The sequence below is a fragment of the Pollachius pollachius genome (genome assembly GCF_949987615.1).
Source record: "Pollachius pollachius genome assembly, chromosome: 14".
Classification (NCBI taxonomy): domain Eukaryota; kingdom Metazoa; phylum Chordata; class Actinopteri; order Gadiformes; family Gadidae; genus Pollachius; species Pollachius pollachius.
Genome location: NC_136947.1, coordinates 780,440 through 800,144, shown reverse-complemented (window position 1 = coordinate 800,144; position 19,705 = coordinate 780,440). Strand labels below are relative to the sequence as shown.

Genomic DNA, 19,705 nt, shown 5'->3' with positions numbered 1-19,705 from the left:
TGATTCACGAGTATTCGGTGTTTATTTAGTGTGGTGCTATTGGGTCAGGTTCAGTCACTAACAGGAGAGGATTTTCAAGTTGGAAAACAAGCCAATTATCAGATCTCCCAATGGCGATTTCTGGGCTTAGAAAGACAGCGCTGTTTAAGTTTGATACATTTGTGCTGTAATGTTGATTAAAAACACTGATAGAATTGATGCTGATCCACTAAACACATCTCACATGAACTGCACAGCAAAGCTACTGCCAGACCTATGCAGACCTACCAAGGTATATTGCATTACATACTTTTACAGCATTTAATTTCTCTATCTATAGATATCATTGTTTCCAAGTGGTACTTGGCTTACGGGATATAACATTAAGGACATTAAATACATATTTTGATATGATGAAAAGTTTGATTTTTTCATCTCGGATTTACTGAACATGTCAAACATTAAGGCATTTTAATTTGGAGAAAGGAAGACTTTCCCTTTGGTTGTAAAATGTTCATAAATATTAAGAGTAAATTTCAACCTGAAGAAAACAGATATGTAGTTTTGAGCTATAGAAATGCGGTCATAAATGATGTACATTTGAACCAAATATTTCTGACATATGTTTTGTGCATGGGTTGCTGATGTCATGTTTTAGGATTTGTGAAGTTAAAGTGAAGGGTTGGGCGAAACAAACTAACCAATTCAACCTCCACAATAAGTATGATTTTTCTTCGCATTTCTACTTTGGATCTATACAGCCGTATGGACTTAAAAAAGTGAAATATAGTTATTGCCATTATAGCAGTTAAAAACAAATAATCCTAATTTGGTTGCTCAAGGTTTCATATTTTTTTTATTGATATTGGTTAATACATTGTTAGTTCATGGAAATGCATGTTCTGTGTTCAGATCCTTTCAAGGACAACAAGTTTGCTGAAATCATGTCAAGTTTTAAACTTCAGTTGAAGTACCCCCAAGCCAAATGAGAGCATAATAATAATAATTCACAAAGTTTGTAGAATTTATATTGTGTCCAAAATGTCAAGTCTTTCCGATTGATAAGAATCAAATATGTAGAAAACCTTTTTAAAAAGCCTGACAACACAAATGCATAGGATAAAAAAAAAATCAACCTCCTTTTTCTTTTTTGGTCAACCTGTATTAGTGTCATTCTAAATATTGGTTGGCTATGGGTTATGTTTTTTTGATAACGAGTTGAAACCAATGTACATGCACATTTCAGTGATGCTTTACAATTTAAGGGGTTGTGATGTATAAGTTTAATGCTGTTACTTATGCTCAACATTTAATATTCACATTTAATGCTTTATGCTTGGAACATTATTTTGATTCTAAAATAGCTTTTGTACAGTTATTGACTAGGGTTTGCTGGTGTTTGAATGGCAGTTTAAATAGAATGTGTAAAGAACTTAATCAATATTATAGTTTACTTCAGATGAGGGCCTTGTCTTAAATGTGTTTTTTACCCCAATTGCTGAATTTAGCAAATGTTTATCAGTCATGTATTATGATTACTGCCCATTGTTAAGCAGGTTAGGTTGGTATTATAAATTGCTAAATTAAAATAGGAATTGTATAGAGTAGATTGAGTCTGAATATTTATAATGTCATTGAATGTCATTGAAATGGACTACATTGAAAAATGTCATTGTCCTTTTTGTATGTTTTTTGATTGATTCAATTCTTTGACCCAAATCCCGGTTGAAACTACAAAAGTGAAGTGTTTTTCTGATTACAATTGTGAACTGTTTAACAATGGGCTGATATATGCTTTATTTTGCTGTTGAAGGAAAACAATGATGATCTAATCTACATAACAAGGATGACTTTTGCCGAAGTTGTCTTTGTGACAGTTTCTTTGGATAAAAATGGAAGTCTAGGTCATCAAAGCTATGAGATATCTCTGAAGTTTGCGTTGAGAAAAACATAGTCACTTCTGGTTGTTTCATTGGAGACATGGGAAAACTAATTATTCTGGCCTGGTTCTTTAAAATGTGCTGAATGCAAGGTTGAGGGCCTGAAATCAAACAAAAAACAAATTGTGAGACATCTTTTTCATTCCATCACCTGCAGTGTTGTGCAATCTCTTCATTAGGCTGACTGAGGAACTTTTAATATTGACGATGCAATTAATAATTTAGATAGTTCGGAGCTAAACATTAGGCAGCCCTTGAGTTTGTAATTAAAGGTACATCTCCAGTGACTAGTAATGTACCATGCTGAAATGTTAACGATTGTAGAGAACAGTGATGAGATCTTCGGAAATCCTTGGAATTCAGACGATTTATTTTATTTAAAATTTCACTCATCTAAAATTTCAAGGGCTAAGCTTCAAAGGCTGATGCAAAATAAGTTGTTGGGTGGCCTTTGAAGCATGATGAACAATATTAAGGAAACAAGCAAATGAGCCAACAACAAAACAGAAAAAAATCTGTATTTAATTTATTTACTAATTTATTTATTTATACAAATAATGGTATTTATTTGGGTAGTTTGATAGTGCTGACTTTAACTGACAATTGTTAAACCAGATGAGGATGTGATATGAAAATCAGTATATTTGTGCAGATGTCATATTCATTAGGAGAAATAGTTGTCATATTGATCGGAGGATAGGGTCAAATGTGCAGAAGGGATAAGATGGACTGATTTATTCAGTAAAACAAACAAAAAAAGAATATGTAAAAAGAAATGTAAAGAAATGTAATATGAATAATACATCTTGAAATTTTTTTTTTTTTGTTTGTGAAACATTCATTGTATTATTATACACTATTTCCCATATCTTTTAGACTAATGTCACCACTTATTCTACTTGAAGGTATTTGGGGTACTGTTGGTAAAACTCGGTTTTTCGGTTTTGTTTGTAATGGTCCTAAAATAAATCCACCATCATGAGAGAAAAATATGTTTCACAGTTGACTTTGAATAAGATGACCTCCCTATATATATATATATATATATATATATATATATATATATACAGTAGCTTGGCAACGCATCATGCTGTTGGACATCTCCTGCCACCTCTGATCTTAAATGACTCGAGGGAGGGTGAGATGGGAGATGGGAAAGGAGCTGGAGAGAAGTAAGGGAGAAGCTATTTTAAGTTTTGTTTTGTATTTAAGTCGGAAGGAGCGTCCAGAATGAATCGCAAATATCTGTCGCCTTTATATTCATTCGCTCTGAATGTACATTAAGATAAATACAGCTATTTTCTATGGGTAATACCAATTATGTGCCAACTATATTTTTGTCACAAATGGGGGTTCTAGTTTTGTCATATATCGAGAAAATTATTTTCTCTGTAAAATATTTGTATGGTTTTGTACGTTGTGTACAGGTACATGGGTTCTTTTCACAAAGCACTATCAATAACTTTTGAAAATACAATTTTTTCACAAAAAAATCTGTAAAAAGCAAATCTATATTTGAAGATGCCGCTAAGTAATGTCCATTGACTGTTGCTAATAAAACACTTGCAAAAATATTTATTTTCAAATGTTCTAGTTCTCTTAATGTTTAGATTGCAATGGCTGTTAACTTTGTTAGTTTTCTCGGTTGTTATTTTGGTGTTAAGGTGATAAAGATCAATAAAAGTGGGTTTACATTTTATTCCTTTGTCTGAATTGTTCTGTGTCTGCATCACGTTTCGCTGGTTCATCAGGTTTTTTGTGTGACATTTGACTTATTGTTTTTTTTGTAATGCATACTGTGACAGAGTATTCATTTCAACACGGACAAATTTACAACAATCACCACAACCTACATATAACTACGATACTAGGCACCACCAGTAAACCTTCGAGATCATGTGTGATCGTCGGTGTGTCAGTGTGTGTATGACAGTGAGCCCTCGGTCAAGAAAAAAGGAACCTTCGAGATCACTGTGTGTGTGTGTGTGTGTGTGTGTGTGTGTGTGTGTGTGTGTGTGTGTGTGTGTGTGTGTGCGTGTGCGTGTGCGTGTGTGTGTGTGTATGACAGTGAGCCCTTGGTCAAGAAAAAAGGAAACAGCAGGTTTAGTTGATCTGCCCACCAGAGACGGGCGTAATATTGTATGAGGGGCGCTCTTACTGTGAAGCGTGAAAGTTGGCTGGGGTATCCGCGAGGGCTTCAGTTATCCTGCGACCAAATATAGTGCCAATGACCAACAGCTGCTCGCGCTGCCCGGAGACTGCCACATGGAGCAAACCACTCTGATCCGGGGGCCAGGGACGCACAGGGCCGCACACGTTTACCTTGGTTTGTATGAACGACATTTGTCCAATGTCGTATTTCTTGTATTTTTACAGATTATACTCTTGTCTAGGTAAACAGACAGACATGAAAACTGCTGGAAGGTTAACCGATAGAATGCGGAAGTTAACCAGTTTAATTCTGTAGGAATTTAATTAATATATTTCCAGCATGTGTTGTACCCTTAGTGGGCACACCCGGTACAGGTATGCAAGCAAACATTGTATTTATTCACACATTTTGTATTGGAATTTGTATTGAGTAACAATGTATAGTGCTCTATTCTGTTGTCATTGAATAGAAAATAGGAATTCACAAGCGGTTTTGTCTGGTAACTTCAATTTAAGTAAAAAAATAAAAATATATAGGCCTATATATATATTGTAGACATACTAAAACATACAATGGAAGAGAAAGAGAGTTTAAAAAGAAACTATAAGAAAAACATTTGATTCATCTTCATATTTTAAATATATAGCCTAATACTACTAATAATAATATAAATAATGTTGGTTGACTCAGAGTGTCTCAGTGTGTTAACAGTCACACCGCAAACCAGATCAGCCTGAGTCAAGGCCACAGATACCTGTAAACTTGAACTTTACATGTAAGTTGATGGAACCTACGTGAAGTGTTGAAACGCGATGACCAAAAAAGAGCCTGGTTTATACGTGGTAGGGAAGTTACCATCAACTGTGAATCGTATATCGTCAAGTTTACTCCTGCTCACCATGTTGAACATTTCTCCTTTCAGAATCTTCATCTTCCATACGAACACACTTAATATCCTCATTAGTGTTACTAAAACAGTCCCGATGTGAATGAGGGCCTTCTGCCTATAAGGGAACGCACGCAATCGAGGTCGAAGAGACCACTAGGTACACGATCCCCCTGTGTTTGCAATTCATCTGTAATGTCAAGAAGAGAGGATTGGGGGTAAACTTAGTTCATGCTATACAGTTTGAGTATTTCCGTGAGAGAATCGCCAAGGTCAGTGGGTTTCAGTTTCACACTCACCCCGGCATTTGTGCCGCAGACGGCGTCAAACCTCAACCATGCCCCGACGCACACAGCCTCTCCTATTACACCACTTCTACACAAAGGAAGGCTGTCGATTGGCTGGTCACCAGGCAAGGTGCAACTTGCCTGGGTCTTAATATTATTATTTCTTGGAACATATTATTTACAGCCATTATGGCCTATACTTTGAGAACAAATGACAAAGGAAATATCTTGTTCCATGATCTTATGCATGATCACCTGTTTGATATCTTGTTCAATCCCAGAAGAATTGGTTTCAATGTGGAATGACAGAAGCATATATCTGTTTACACAGGCTTGCTTAAGCTACATTTATGCTAGCCCCATTCTAATGTTCAAAGCAGTCGAGTGGACAGTTAAATAGTGGTTTGGTTATTTGCATTATAACAAAAATTGCAATGCATACCTTATTACTCTACTCTGAAATGTGGGATAGTTTATGGATGCTTTCTGTGAAGGGACAAATCTTAGTCTCATCTGGAGGACTGTGAGCTTCCTGTACATTTGATGTTGGCTTCGCGGGATTGCCTTGTAATTGGATCAGGATGAGGAACTAAGTTCCATGACCTATTTGATTGGTCATCATATTGTTGTCATTAAACACAATATGGTTTTGCTATTCAGTGTTCAATACAGTAAATCTCAACACTATTTGTATAATATAACCTTTATTAATCACAGAACTCAAGTGGAGCGTCCCAGGACTCTTATGAAATTATGCCCTCTTTTTAGACCCCATATCAGAAAATGGCATAGTGATACAGACGTGAATAAAATAACTTCATAAATAAATTCAAATTATTTTAAAAAGTCGTACAACAAAACTGCAGTTTGAAAAATAACAGTTAATGGTTTTAAAAGGCCCACAGAATGAACAACAGGTATTCCATTGTTCTTCTCCATCTGCAGAGTTGTCTCCTCCCCATGTCCCCCACCTCTCTTTATCCTCCTCTGAACATCGTGCTCCCCCCCCCCGTGTCATCCCCAGTCAGGGCTTCCCACTGGTTGCTGACTGATGACACCCATTTGCGGTCGTGCCATGCACCAACACGTCGGTAACAGACACACAATCACACTTCAATTTAGCTCAGGTGCCAGTCCACACCGAACCACCCGCATGAGCCTCGTCAGAAGGTCTCCGCCGCTTCCGGCCGGGTCGTGCCGCTAAAGTCACTGCGACCCGTGGCACCTGCTGTCGTGCATCGCCAGGGGCAACGCCGGGCCCCTGTCCACGGGGGCCGGTGACACACAGACCTACAACACCAACGCAAACAGAGGCAGTAAACACCCGCGGCCCTTTGTGGACGCATCAAAATAACAATCGTAATGAGGTCTGTCTGGCCGCCACTGCCAAGGTAAAGCTCCTGGTAATGTGCTTACACGCAAGCACACACACATACCCACAAACACACTCACACACACACACACATACACACAAAGGAGCAGGCACACACAGCCACACACACAAACACACACACACTCACACACACACGCCCACAACTACACAGAAAGAAGCATGCACATGCATTAACATGCACACACACACACACACACAAACACACACACATACATGCACGTATGTACGCACACACGCTCACCAATGTAAGTCTGGTCTATTTGGTATTACATGGTCATTTTGCATTGGTTGTGTTTAACTGCATGCTCAGATAACAGTCGGCTGTTCCAAATCAACTTTTAACTTTGCACACATACAAGCACACTTTTACAGATACGCACACACACACACACACACACACACACACACACACACACACACACACACACACACACACACACACACACACACACACACACACACACACACACACAAGTAAGTGAGAAGTAATAAGATCTAGTACTTCAAATGGTCTTTAATGAATGACAGCATTTAGCAGCTGAATGTGTCCCTCCATGATAACCTGCTTCCTATGCCTTTATGAAATACATAAAGGGATTTTGAAAAATGGGTCAACACAATTGGTGAGCAGAAAGTTGCTGGTTTGATCCCAGGTTCCTCCTGAACTACTGCCGGAGGGGTCTCTAAGCAGGACATCTGCCTCAACTGCTCCCGTCGAGCTGGCTGTGGCCTAGCAGGACACCGCCGTGTATGAATGGGTGAATGAAAGTGTTTGTGCGTGGGTGAACGTGAGGCACAGAGTCCGTTGAGTGTGCACAGGTTAAGAAGAGAGGTGTAAACGCAGCAGGCTATTTGAAAGGAAGAAGAATGGCTATTTGATTAAATATAGGCCTGCTTTAAATAAATGTCATTAACACTGCCTTTTTATTCTTAAAGTTTCCACTTCTAGCTCTAAGATATGTTTGAGTAGAACTGTGGCTCCAAGTTTACAAATTCATTTAGATAGATTATCAAATTATGTATCAAAAACATTGTAGCCAATGGTGCCTTCCCTACAGGGGGTTGCAATGCAGAACAACGTAGAACAAGCTCTGTCTGTTTTTAGCTTGGGATAAGAGCACCCTCATGTGGCTACAAGGCCAGGGCCTTCCCAGAGATACCTTTTCTTTTATCTGGTATTATTGGCTTGTAGATCTATGTGGGCAAAGACTCCTGTGACCAGTGGTGTTCACAAAAAGAAGGATTCTGAAACGGGAAACCTATTGATTAAATGTATTTAATCAAAATCGAAATTTATCATTTATTCACTCACAAATATCTAAATAATTTAGGCTACTTGTTCTTTTCTTACTTATTCAACTTGAGCTTATTACGCAATAGCCTTCCCAATTAATAAGCACAGTATTCACCATTGACTCGGTTAATGCAACATATAGAATATGTAATATTTATACAATATCATTGTCAGAATTTCTCAAACCAGTCAAAGTCACTCTTTGAATCTCACCCTATCACCAAATATCAACCAACAGCAAAACTAATAGTTATTCAATCGCGTACATAGAGACATAGACATGTCATATAACGATCCAACACACACACGCACACGCACACACACACACAGACAGGAGAAGGGATTGAGAAGAGGGAGAGAGAGATTTATATTAAATTATTCAATAGGGTATCCGCACGACATATTCATCACATCCCCTTTCTTTATAACTCCATGATCACATCCAATGGCACTGGTCAGGTGGTAGCACGTGGGCAGAACATGCTCGCTGCTGATAGGACGCCCAGGCGGGACTTCCGTGTTTTTTTACTATGGATAGTGACGCTGACCAGCATGCCGTTTAGCTCCATCTCCAAGCAGAAGTCAGTGTCCGTCTCGCTAAGATTCTCATTATCTGCGAATTAAGGCTCAGTAAAATGAGTTCCTCCACGCAGAAGAGGGTATACGCAAAGTTGCCCGTTTGCATAGTTGAGGATCATAACGACGTAAGTTTATAGGGCACGCTACGTTTAGCCGTAGCGTTAGACTGCTATTTGTTAAGTGGAAATGTTACATTTGGTTACTATTAACGTTACTGGGAATATCTTCGTAGCTGCCCCATATTTTTTTTTATTGTTGGTGTTATATGTCCCCCCAAAGTAGGGCGCCAGTGGTAATGTCGGTAGTGGATGATGTAGTGGGGCTTTCTGAGTGCTGCGGTATTGGATAAAGCACAGCATGATGTCCCATCTGCGACCCCGCCGTCCGTGAACGTACTAGGACGGAGGATATTAGTACGCCCGAGTTTTGGGTTACAAATGGGGCTCTACGTAATCTCATAAGCACTATGAAGATCCAGACGGCATTATAAACAAGGTCACATTGCACATGATAACAATGATCAATTGATATTATAATTTCAGTCATTGATCAAATATGCACTAATCCGTCTTGTAATGGCCTATACTATATTCTGATGTGAACCAACTCTCCGCGATATACAACGTTGGGTTGTCAGTTGGGTCACAAATAGGCTAGTACTATATATAGTACTAGCCTATTTGTATAACCATTCAGCTTTTTTTAGACTGATTATATATATATTCTCAGTATATATTATCAGTCTAAAAAAAGCTGAATGGTTATTTATTTTATCTCATGATTCATTTGACATCATTTAGACGACTTATTCGAGATAGATATATTTATTGTTGTTATGACCGCTATTTCATTTGAATTAATAAACTTGAATCACTTTGTCCTTTGCAAGGTGGTGAGTCACATCTATCGTGCGATAGCATCAAAACACCTTCCGATGAGGAACATCAAGATGATCCATTTAGACTCCCATCCCGACCTGCTTATCCCTGTCAACATGTCTGCTGACGTCGTCTTTGACAAGGACTCTTTAATTGAGTATGTTTTGGATATAAATCAATACAATATCAAACGTATAGTGGAAGCCACAGTGCAGCATATGTCAAATGTTCAGAAATATTGCATTTCACACTTTCGCTATGGAGAGCGCTGTAAGAGCCTTGCAAAAAAAACAATGCGATTCATTCATAATAATTATTCCAATTACCAATATTGTTCAGATATAGAGATGCCAAATAACCAAGGGAATTTCAATACCATTTAACTGGATGCACATTAGAAACACTGACGATTCTACAGCATCTTCTCCAGTGCATCGTAGCTCTTGTATATTCACTGTACCTGTGCCGTTTCATCCTTTAGCCAGCTGAGTATAGAGAACTGGATCATGCCCATGGTCTATGCAGACCACGTGTCCTCTGTAGCCTGGCTTCACCCCCCCTGGGCCCAGCAGATCCAAGAAGGAGAGCACCGCATGGCCGTAGGAAAGGACTCCTCCACCACCACCATCAGGTAAACGCCCAGACCCAGCCTCTGCCCATACAACTCCACCTTTAAAGGCTCCTTGCGATGCGTCACATTTGAGGTTCCACCAGTGAGGAAAGCCACGGTAATTTGCTGTGAAACTAATCTCACTGCTTGCAATCCAAAACTAAACCTTTAAGTGTAACTCAAATGAAACATAATGTAAAAATCGTTGCTACAGAGGGCGCTATAGTATTGGCCTATAATCCATTTGGCCCAGGTTCATTTAAAAAACAAAGGTGGAAACACACAGACCTGACCGGACATACTTTAACGCCAAACCGGTTGGAAGATAGAAATGCACAAAAATGTTTCACACTACATCAAAATCTTTACATTTTATCGGAATACAGATCGACTTCGCTTCCCTAGTATGCTAATTTGTTGAACCTTAGAGAACCAGGTTGTGAGAAGGCGTGACAACCGGCAGGTTCCTTCTCTGCCATGTTGGGAGCATTTTTGCAAGTCTGAAATGCTGACTTTTCATTGGCTCTGCAGGGTGACCAGCAAGGACGACTACTTCCTGAGCGACGGCCTGTATGTTCCTGAGGACCAGCTGGAGAACCCCAAGGCCCTAACGCTGAACGTGGTCCTGGTCAACCCGGCACCGAGGAGCCACGCGCCGCACACAGGTACGGATGGAGAGAGAGACCGAGGAGACGACGTTGTGGGAGGTAGAACCAGCTCGGTGTCTGCAGCCCGACGCACCGTCTCTATAAGCTGAATATTTTTGGGGGTTGCAGGGGTCAGCAATCGGTTCTCATAGCATGCTTCCCATCATGCCCATTCCAACCTGTCCCGAGTGTTAGAAGATCCCTCCATCCACACGAGATGGGAAAATCGATTGAAATCACTGTCTTAGGTTAAGCGGGGGGAATTGTTTGAGCCTGTCTGTAAGAGTGCTCAATTGACATATTTTTCAACGGTGTAGGAGCGAAGGCACAGAAAATAAGTGGATTTAACCATGAAGATACGTCCAAAAAGAGCAAGAATCATCAGAGTACATAAAATGTGCATGATGTGCCACTTCTCAGGAACAATACAGAGATACAGAATTATTATTATTATTATTATTATTTATTTATTTATTTTTTGAATGATGCAGTCAGAACAGATGGGGGTTCAGTCTGTGGCTGAAGACTGGTCGGGTTTCAGATGTCCTCGTTCCACTATTGTGGAGCCAGGACAGCATCGAATGGATAGACTTATAAAAACTCATCAATTCATGTTCTTGGCCTTGACTTGACAACGGGCAGTGAAGGCTGAGCGGGTAAGGTCTCTCAGAGAATGGCAGAAACGTTGAAACCTGCTCTCTGCCTGGCTGGCGTCCCTTCCCAGAGACCGACGCACTGCGGTGGCAACCCAAGAAACCCCGGTCGGACAGCCAGGGAACCAGCGGCGGCCCTTTACCCCCGGGGTCCTCCGGCTTGGACTGCACCGCCATGCTACAGCCAGCAGGGGGCGACAGCGGACCAGGTGGCCGTCAGACTGCAGAGAGGGAGAACTGTGCTTTTGGCAGCAGCGGTCACGCGGCTGATAAAGGATCACCTGGCTATGTCGTCAACACATTGTTGTCCGTGGTCAAGGAGACGGATCCGTACATACTGGATGTGGATCTGGATTTTTTCTCCTGTAAGAATCCTTTCAAAGAGCTGTACACACAGGTACCGGCCCCCACTCCTCAGTTCCACTCTGTTTAATTCTCTCATTGTTCCAGACAGAGCGACGCAGGCCACGCCGGCTTACAGTGAAACCAAACTGATCCTGTAGCAACAATGGATTCCCAAACAGCTGGGAAAATAGAATAAACACTGGAAATGACTGCTGCTTCGCTCCATCTGGTTTAGCATCACTGGCCCCGAGGGAGTTAATCTGGTTTAAACTGCAAAACGGAAACTTGGCAGACGATGTTTGAGCCTACGAATGAAAGGCGCTTTATAAACAGGAGGAATTGTTCTCGCTGTGATTCTGATGGTGATTGTGTGTCTTCTAGGAGGAGTACTCCATCCTCCAGGGGCTGTACGGCTTCAGGAGACCCAGCGCCACGGCCAGCGAGGTGAGCCACTCAGATACCTGTTCAGGGCCGCCCTTCAGACGCTGAACAAGACCTTCCAGGACAAAATACATCCGTTGCATAAAAAAAGAGACCGAACAATAAGTGTGTGTGTGTGTGTGTGTGTGTTTGTGTGTGTGTGTGTGCTTGTGTGTGTGCTTGTGCATGTGTGCCGTGGGGGCGTATGTGTTTGCATGCACGCCTGTGTGTGTGTGTGTGTGTGTGGGCGCGTATTTGTTTGCATGCGCGTGTGTGTGCGTGTGTGTGTGTGTGTGTGGGGGCGCGTATTTGTTTGTGTGTGCGCGTGCGTGCGTGTGTGTGTGCAGGAGGCGATCAGTGAGTGTGTGGAGCAGCGGGTCCATCAGCTGGAGGACCTGGAGGCGGCGTTCGCTGATCTGCTGGAGGACGACGCCCATGAGACGGTGCTGCGCTGGGCCGCCAACCCCGGGTGAGGGAGGGGCCGCCAACCCCGGGTGAGGGAGGGGCCGCCAACCCCGGGTGAGGGAGGGGCCGCCAACCCCGGGTGAGGGCGGGGCCGCCAACCCCGGGTGAGGGAGGGGCCGCCAGCCCCGGGTGAGGGAGGGGCCGCCAACCCCGGGTGAGGGAGGGGCCGCCAACCCCGGGTGAGGGAGGGGCCGCCAACCCCGGGTGAGGGAGGGGCCGCCAACCCCGGGTGAGGGAGGGGCCGCCAACCCCGGGTGAGGGAGGGGCCGCCAACCCCGGGTGAGGGAGGGGCCGCCAACCCCGGGTGAGGGAGGGGCCGCCAGCCCCGGGTGAGGGAGGGGCCGCCAACCCCGGGTGAGGGAGGGGCCGCCAACCCCGGGTGAGGGAGGGGCCGCCAACCCCGGGTGAGGGCGGGGCCGCCAACCCCGGGTGAGGGAGGGGCCGCCAACCCCGGGTGAGGGAGGGGCCGCCAACCCCGGGTGAGGGCGGGGCCCCCGGCCCCCGGGTGAGGGAGGGGCCGCCAACCCCGGGTGAGGGAGGGGCCGCCAACCCCGGGTGAGGGAGGGGCCGCCAACCCCGGGTGAGGGAGGGGCCGCCAACCCCGGGTGAGGGAGGGGCCGCCAGCCCCGGGTGAGGGAGGGGCCGCCAACCCCGGGTGAGGGAGGGGCCCCCGGCCCCGGGTGAGGGAGGGGCCGCCAGCCCCGGGTGAGGGAGGGGCCGCCAGCCCCGGGTGAGGGCGGGGCCGCCGGGGCTCTGGACGCGATCACGTGGTCGGAGACTGCACGTGGGATCGGGGCAGAGCGCTTAGGGTGTGTCCCACGGGGGCGTGGCCAGGTGGATGTCCAGGGGGAACCAGCTCTCACCAAACTACGTACACAGAATACAACCTAAACATTTCTAAATTCAAATTGGTGAGGTCATGTGACCCTGTAATCACCTATTTCACCTGTCGGTGCCATGTGAGGTTGAAGAGTGAACCTGACGAAGCCACAGAGAAACGCGCCGTTTGCATAAATAAATCACCTTAACAGTGTGCGGTGATTTTACACTTCTTTTGGCTTTATATTATTGTTGGCTGCACATCAACAACACCTGAGAATCAGAAGGCTGTGCACAGGGACTTTGTCCTTTTTCAATTAACATTTCAAATTTGAAGTACAAATGGGAAAAAGACGCAACTCTACTCTAAGTAACATCACTTTTGTGTAACTCCTAAGAAAAGGTTTTGTGTTAGAACCCTTCCACATTGCCCTTTTCCCTTTCCCTATGACTTGATAGCCCACCTTGAGTTGTGACCTGTTAGCTCAGGGCACAATGTGTTCCTCCATGAGGTATCCTGCTCTAATGTGATGTGGTTGCAGCATGGCTCCCCTAGCCCAGCTGGTGTCCAGTCTGAAGGCCAGAGACCAGTCTCCAGACTACGAGATGGTAACCCTACCCCTATATGTACTGTCGATTCATGTATTAACATCAGGACTAAACACACACTGTAGATCATTACTTAATATAATTACTAATACCACACACTGTTGAATCATGATTCAATATCATGACTAAACATATACTGTTGGTTAATAAATGAATATCATAACTCAAAAGATACTGTTGGTTAATCAATAAATATCATGACTAAACACATCCTGTTGATTCATGTATTAACATGACTAAACACATCCTGTTTACACACACACCCACACACACACTCCTCACAGAAAGTGCTAGGGGCCCCTTGATAGCGCTATACAAAATGTAGTTTTATCATTTTTAGCAAACACATCCTGTGTGTCATAATTCACGTCAGAACACAAACACATGGCTTTACTATTGTTTGGTGAGACTTTGCTGCTTCTTTGAACCTGAAGAACGTTCTGTAGGAGAGTTCCTCCCCATTATATGAACTCTGCTGGCTCTCACTCTGCCCCAAAGGACCCAATGCGATGTGTTAATGTGTTATTACAGTGAATAGCCCCTGCTTACAGAAGGAGATCAGAACGGATCTGTGAAGAGGCGGCGACGTCTTTAGAAATTGCTAGACAGCATTGTGCCCCTTTCAATGGTTTATTTTATAATATAATCTTTGGTATCTTCATGGTGTAGCCTATAGGGTGGCCTCTGTGGGCCCTTTGGGATCAGGGAACTGCAATCGGGTGGGAATTAATTCATCAACTTGAGTTGAGGACAAGAAACAGGAATTGTGCTAATGACAGGGCAGGGAATTTCGGAATTACCATATTCATATAACTTTCTCTTGTTATCAAGGAGTTGCCTTTATACTAGGACAATAGTCCCCAACATTTTGCTACTCTTTTTAAAAGACTCACCAAAGACTTTTTACGACTACTTCCTGAGCGTATTGGGCCAATTTCATTTTTGTAGTTTGTAAAAAATGATTAACCAGATCGTTACTGTAAGATTAGTGGTGTAAGCATCAATGCATTCTCTCTCTCTCTCGCTCTCTCTCGCTCTCTCTCTTTCAGGTGCATCAGGCCGGCCTTACCTGTGACTACTCTGAGCTGCCTCACCACATCAGCACCGAGGAGGAGATCGACGGACTGCTCCTGGCTGTGGAACAGATTCTCACGGCCCTGCCTAAACCAACACTGGTCACCATGTCCAGGTAGATGTTACCAACAGCTTCGACTCCGTTTACCTTTCCACCAGCAATCCAAACTGATTGAGTCAACCCATGACTGGAGTGACCCCGTTCCCAGGTCGGCCTTCCTTATGAACACACAAGCATGACATGGTCCCATTCTGCTGTCACGTTGGGACGGCAGAACGACTCCTGCCTGGCTCTGCTTTGATAGAAGCCCTGCAACCCTCAGGCCAGAGGCGGATGAGGCTCAGTATCTTTAGTGGTGTGGCCGTGTTCACCCAGTCTCAAACATTCACCACACCGTGATCTCTGGTGCATCATTGCGTGAAACCGTACTTAAAGTCACAATATGTGTCTCTGCCAGCCGAGCTGAGCTAGTTTGCGTCACACAGTAGCGCAGCCAGGTGGAGCGGACCGGACACTGTTAATGAGTTGTGTGAACTCAGAAGTCCCCCGCCTACTCCCTGGGAGGAGCTCGATCTCCCACATTGTGACTTTAACGCCATGTCGAAATCACATCAGGCTGAACGCTGCTGGAATGCAGGGATTCAAAGTTGGCCATGCCTTAGGCTTTGCTTTGTCCTCCGGTCTACAGATCTGTCAACGCTCAACTTCTAGGGTGTGCTAGATTATTCTAAAAAGAGATGAAAGAGTTATGGGAGGACCTTGTGCACATACACAAGCAGGGGAGAATGATGAAACGTTGCGGCTGTGTGGCCAGATGTCCTATTTTTACACGTCGCCACATCACACACTCCGACATCGCCCATGCTTGGTAGTTGTACGGAAAAGAAAACCCCCATGCAAACGTTGAGTGGGGCGGCTGTACCGTTGCCTTCCAATACCTGATGCTAGTGCAGCCGATGTCAATGACCACATCCATCCTTTCCATATTGCATAATTCTGGATATAATTCTAAGGGGCAAATATAGGATAAAGAGACGAGTGCGACATTCGTGTCCGAAGCCCTAACGACACGCGTTGCGCTAGGTGTGTTTACACATGGTCCGAACTGGGACCCATTTTGGGTCAAGTTGCTCTCTGTTCCAAAGGTTCTGCTCAGAGAAATCGTAATATGGGCTCAGTCATTAAGTGTGTGTGTGTGTGTGTGTGTGTGTGTGTGTCAGATCCAGTTTAGACGAGTACTGCCCCGTGGAGCAGGTGGACTCCATCCAGAACAAGGTGCTGTCCGTCCTGGGGGGCCTGTACGGACAGCTGGAGGTACAGCAGACCTACGACAGCCCCCCGGGGGAGACCCAGGGGGGCCAGCGGGCCGCCTTGTGATTCTAGCACACGCAAACACTGGTGTACAAACCTCATGTATTCAACGCGTGTGTTGAAGAAGCGGATGTATAGATGACATTTAAGTCAATGTTTGTTTAAGTAAAAAGTATTATCTTTGTGTACAGTTTGTCGTTGTGCACTGTGTCATTTTGTTTGAGGTCATTTTCTCCAGGTTGAATTTTCCAACCATCTTTTCTAGAACTGCATCATGTATAACGCTGGTAGACTAGTAAACAATGTTTGTCATTTGGTTTTTTATCATAAAACTGAAGCTTTCTGTGAGTTTCCTGTTGCTGTTTCCTTCACCCCAACTGTCAACCGCCTCCAGACACATGATTGTTCAAAACGCATAAAGAAGCGAAAGCAAATCTAAATCCAGTCCCACTACACAATAGCCTGACAGTCACCACCGTTGACAGCAGCACTGCCCAATATGTAAGAAGGAGCACGGGAACAAAGGAAGTTACAATGGTCATGGTCAACCCTGACCATTGTAACTGAACTGTGAATACTTCATTAATAATTAAGTATAAAGAAATATATAATTTTAAAACCTCATTCTGCACCTAAATGCAGAATGAAACAGATTAAGGGACAACAGTCCTCTCCAATCAGTGTGTTGTAGTGAGAGTATTCCAAGAGACACAACCAATTTTCCAGGAAATCTTTTTTCATTGTAACCTCAGCCCCTATAGCAAACAGCTTCCCGGTCAAGGTTTGTTTCATTTGATAAATTATGTAGTCTTTAAAGAATTAATGATACTATTTAATTGTTCAATATTTTATGCCTTTCTTTTTCCTTTTACTTAGAATGGTAGTTATTGTGTCTTCTGCTTTTTTGGCGAACTGATTGATCAATAAATCGATCAACAAAAATAATTGTTTATAAAAAAAAGTATTTATAAAGTAATTACTTCAAAACGTAGGAAGTATATTTTAACATGAATAAAAAACGATGGGCTCACTTTGTTTTTGTTTTGATTCTATTGCGTTTTGATTGAGTCTCATGGTTCTCATGTATTTGTGGACTGCTGGTTATTGCTATGGAAACGAATGCATGAGAAGAATGAGACTCAATCCAAAACATGCTACGGAGCCTGGCACTAGGTATGCACCCTCTGGGTTTGGTTTCAGAACATCCACACACCTTTAAAGGACCATGCCACAGTGAAGAGAGCGACGTCACCAGACATCGCTGATACAACCTTTAATATAGTTTCTACCTGGAAGGGGCAGGTGAGGCTTTGGTCAATTAATAGGTTGTATCAATACATTTTCCTATTGTCTTTTTGTAATCCGTTAACCTTCTGTACAGCATCAGTTGCAGTCTTTTTGTGCTCAGAGAGACAATAGTTTCATCTGAGGATTTACAGAATCATATGTACACCCAGAATACTACATATTGATGTACTTAGTATTTAAATTCAATATAGATATTTCCTTCACAATCAATATAATTCATCATGGTACATTGTGAGCTATGCAATCCTTCTGGTCAGTATGAATTTAATATAGGTGTTTATTTTATTTTGAAGGTGACCTGACATTTTTCACATCTCACTTCATGACATAATCCTACATTCCTATCTAAAAATGCTAATCAAACTTTAAAATACAGAAAAGATAACGGTAATATTTGTTGTTTATTTTCATGTCCTTCAATTTATTGCACAATAAATCTGTTCAATAAATACAAAACAAATTGTATCAATTCATTCATACATTCATCTATTCTTTCTATTTAGTTATTTATTAAAACAACTAATACTATGAAGAACAAAGTCAACAAAAGGATAAAGCTTTTGTTATTAATGGTATTATGCCTCGTTGCTTCTTTCTGTGCTTGAGGAAGCTCTAAAGCAAGGTTCACTCCCAAGACCCTGATCTGTGGGGCTCCTACAGGCCCCGGAGTCTCCTCAATGCTGACGTTAAGGTCTTAGCTAGGCTGTTAGCTACCCACATTGAAAATCTTCTTCCCTGTATTATATCTGAGGAGCAGACTGGTTTCATAAAAGGCAGACATTCATTTTTCGATATTAGAACCCTGTTTAATATTATCTACTCCAAAGACATGTCAACTCCCTGTAATCTCTCTGGATGCTGAAAAGGCCTTTGATAGAGTTGAGTGGGAATACCTTTTCACTGTTCTGAAAAACAGTGAACACCAAAAATACCAGGTCTGAATATTTCAATTTATCTCATGGTACTCCCCAGGGCTGTCCACTTTCTCCCTTGCTTTTTGCCATTGCTATAGAGCCCCTCTTCGTTAGCTGTGAGGAATTCATCCTCATTCCTGGGGATAACGCGTAGGGGTGTTGAACACAGGCTTGCGTTGTATGCGGATGATTTGCTTTTGTAAATTACTGATCCTCTTTCTCAACTATACCCAACATCCTGTCGTTGTTACAAAACTTTGGCTCCTTTTCTGGGTACAAGCTCAATCTACAAAAGAGTGAATGTCTCCCTTTAAACTCAAAGGCTCTCCTGCTTTCTCAATCTGATATACCATTTAAACTGAATAACTGTAGCATCAAGTACTTGGGAGTAACTGTCACTCGTACACTGTCTGCTTTATTAGATGCAAATTTTACCCCCCTACAAAGCAATATCTGCTTTCCAGAGATGGCGTAATCTGCCCCTCTCTTTGCTTGGTAAAATTAATTCAGTTAAGATGAACATTCTTCCAAATTTCTATATCTTTTTCAATGCATCCCCCTATTTTTGCCAAATCATATTTTAAATCTATTGATCAAGCGGTAGTTTCCTTCATATGGAGTTGAAGGACTCCTAGGATTTAGAAGTCCCTCCTGCAGCATTGCTCACTCAGTGGAGGACTTGTCTTTTGAATCTATAAAGCAAGGTTCACTCCCCCACACTCTAAGACAAGCTTCAATTTCTCTCCTGTTAAAGGAAGAGAAAGACCCTGATCTGTGGGCCTCCTACAGGCCCCGGAGTCTCCTCAATGCTGACGTTAAGGTCTTAGCTAGGCTGTTAGCTACCCACATTGAAAATCTTCTTCCCTGTATTATATCTGAGGAGCAGACTGGTTTCATAAAAGGCAGACATTCATTTTTCGATATTAGAACCCTGTTTAATATTATCTACTCCAAAGACATGTCAACTCCCTGTAATCTCTCTGGATGCTGAAAAGGCCTTTGATAGAGTTGAGTGGGAATACCTTTTCACTGTTCTGAAAAACAGTGAACACCAAAAATACCAGGTCTGAATATTTCAATTTATCTCGTGGTACTCCCCAGGGCTGTCCACTTTCTCCCTTGCTTTTTGCCATTGCTATAG

At 42.9% G+C, this 19,705-nt stretch overlaps 1 protein-coding gene across 1 annotated transcript; it reads left to right on the top strand.

The window, feature by feature from the left end:
• Nucleotides 1–8,501: 8,501 nt before the first annotated feature.
• On the top strand, nucleotides 8,502–17,994 carry cUnh5orf22 (chromosome Un C5orf22 homolog). Its single transcript, XM_079751610.1, has 10 exons — nucleotides 8,502–8,635; nucleotides 9,400–9,545; nucleotides 9,870–10,019; nucleotides 10,530–10,663; nucleotides 11,370–11,695; nucleotides 12,025–12,087; nucleotides 12,411–12,532; nucleotides 13,890–13,956; nucleotides 15,006–15,145; nucleotides 16,252–17,994. The coding sequence occupies exons 1-10, from the start codon at nucleotides 8,567–8,569 to the stop codon at nucleotides 16,406–16,408; spliced, it is 1,374 nt and encodes a 457-aa protein (XP_079607736.1). The 5' UTR covers nucleotides 8,502–8,566; the 3' UTR covers nucleotides 16,409–17,994.
• The last annotated feature ends 1,711 nt before the right edge of the window (nucleotides 17,995–19,705 follow it).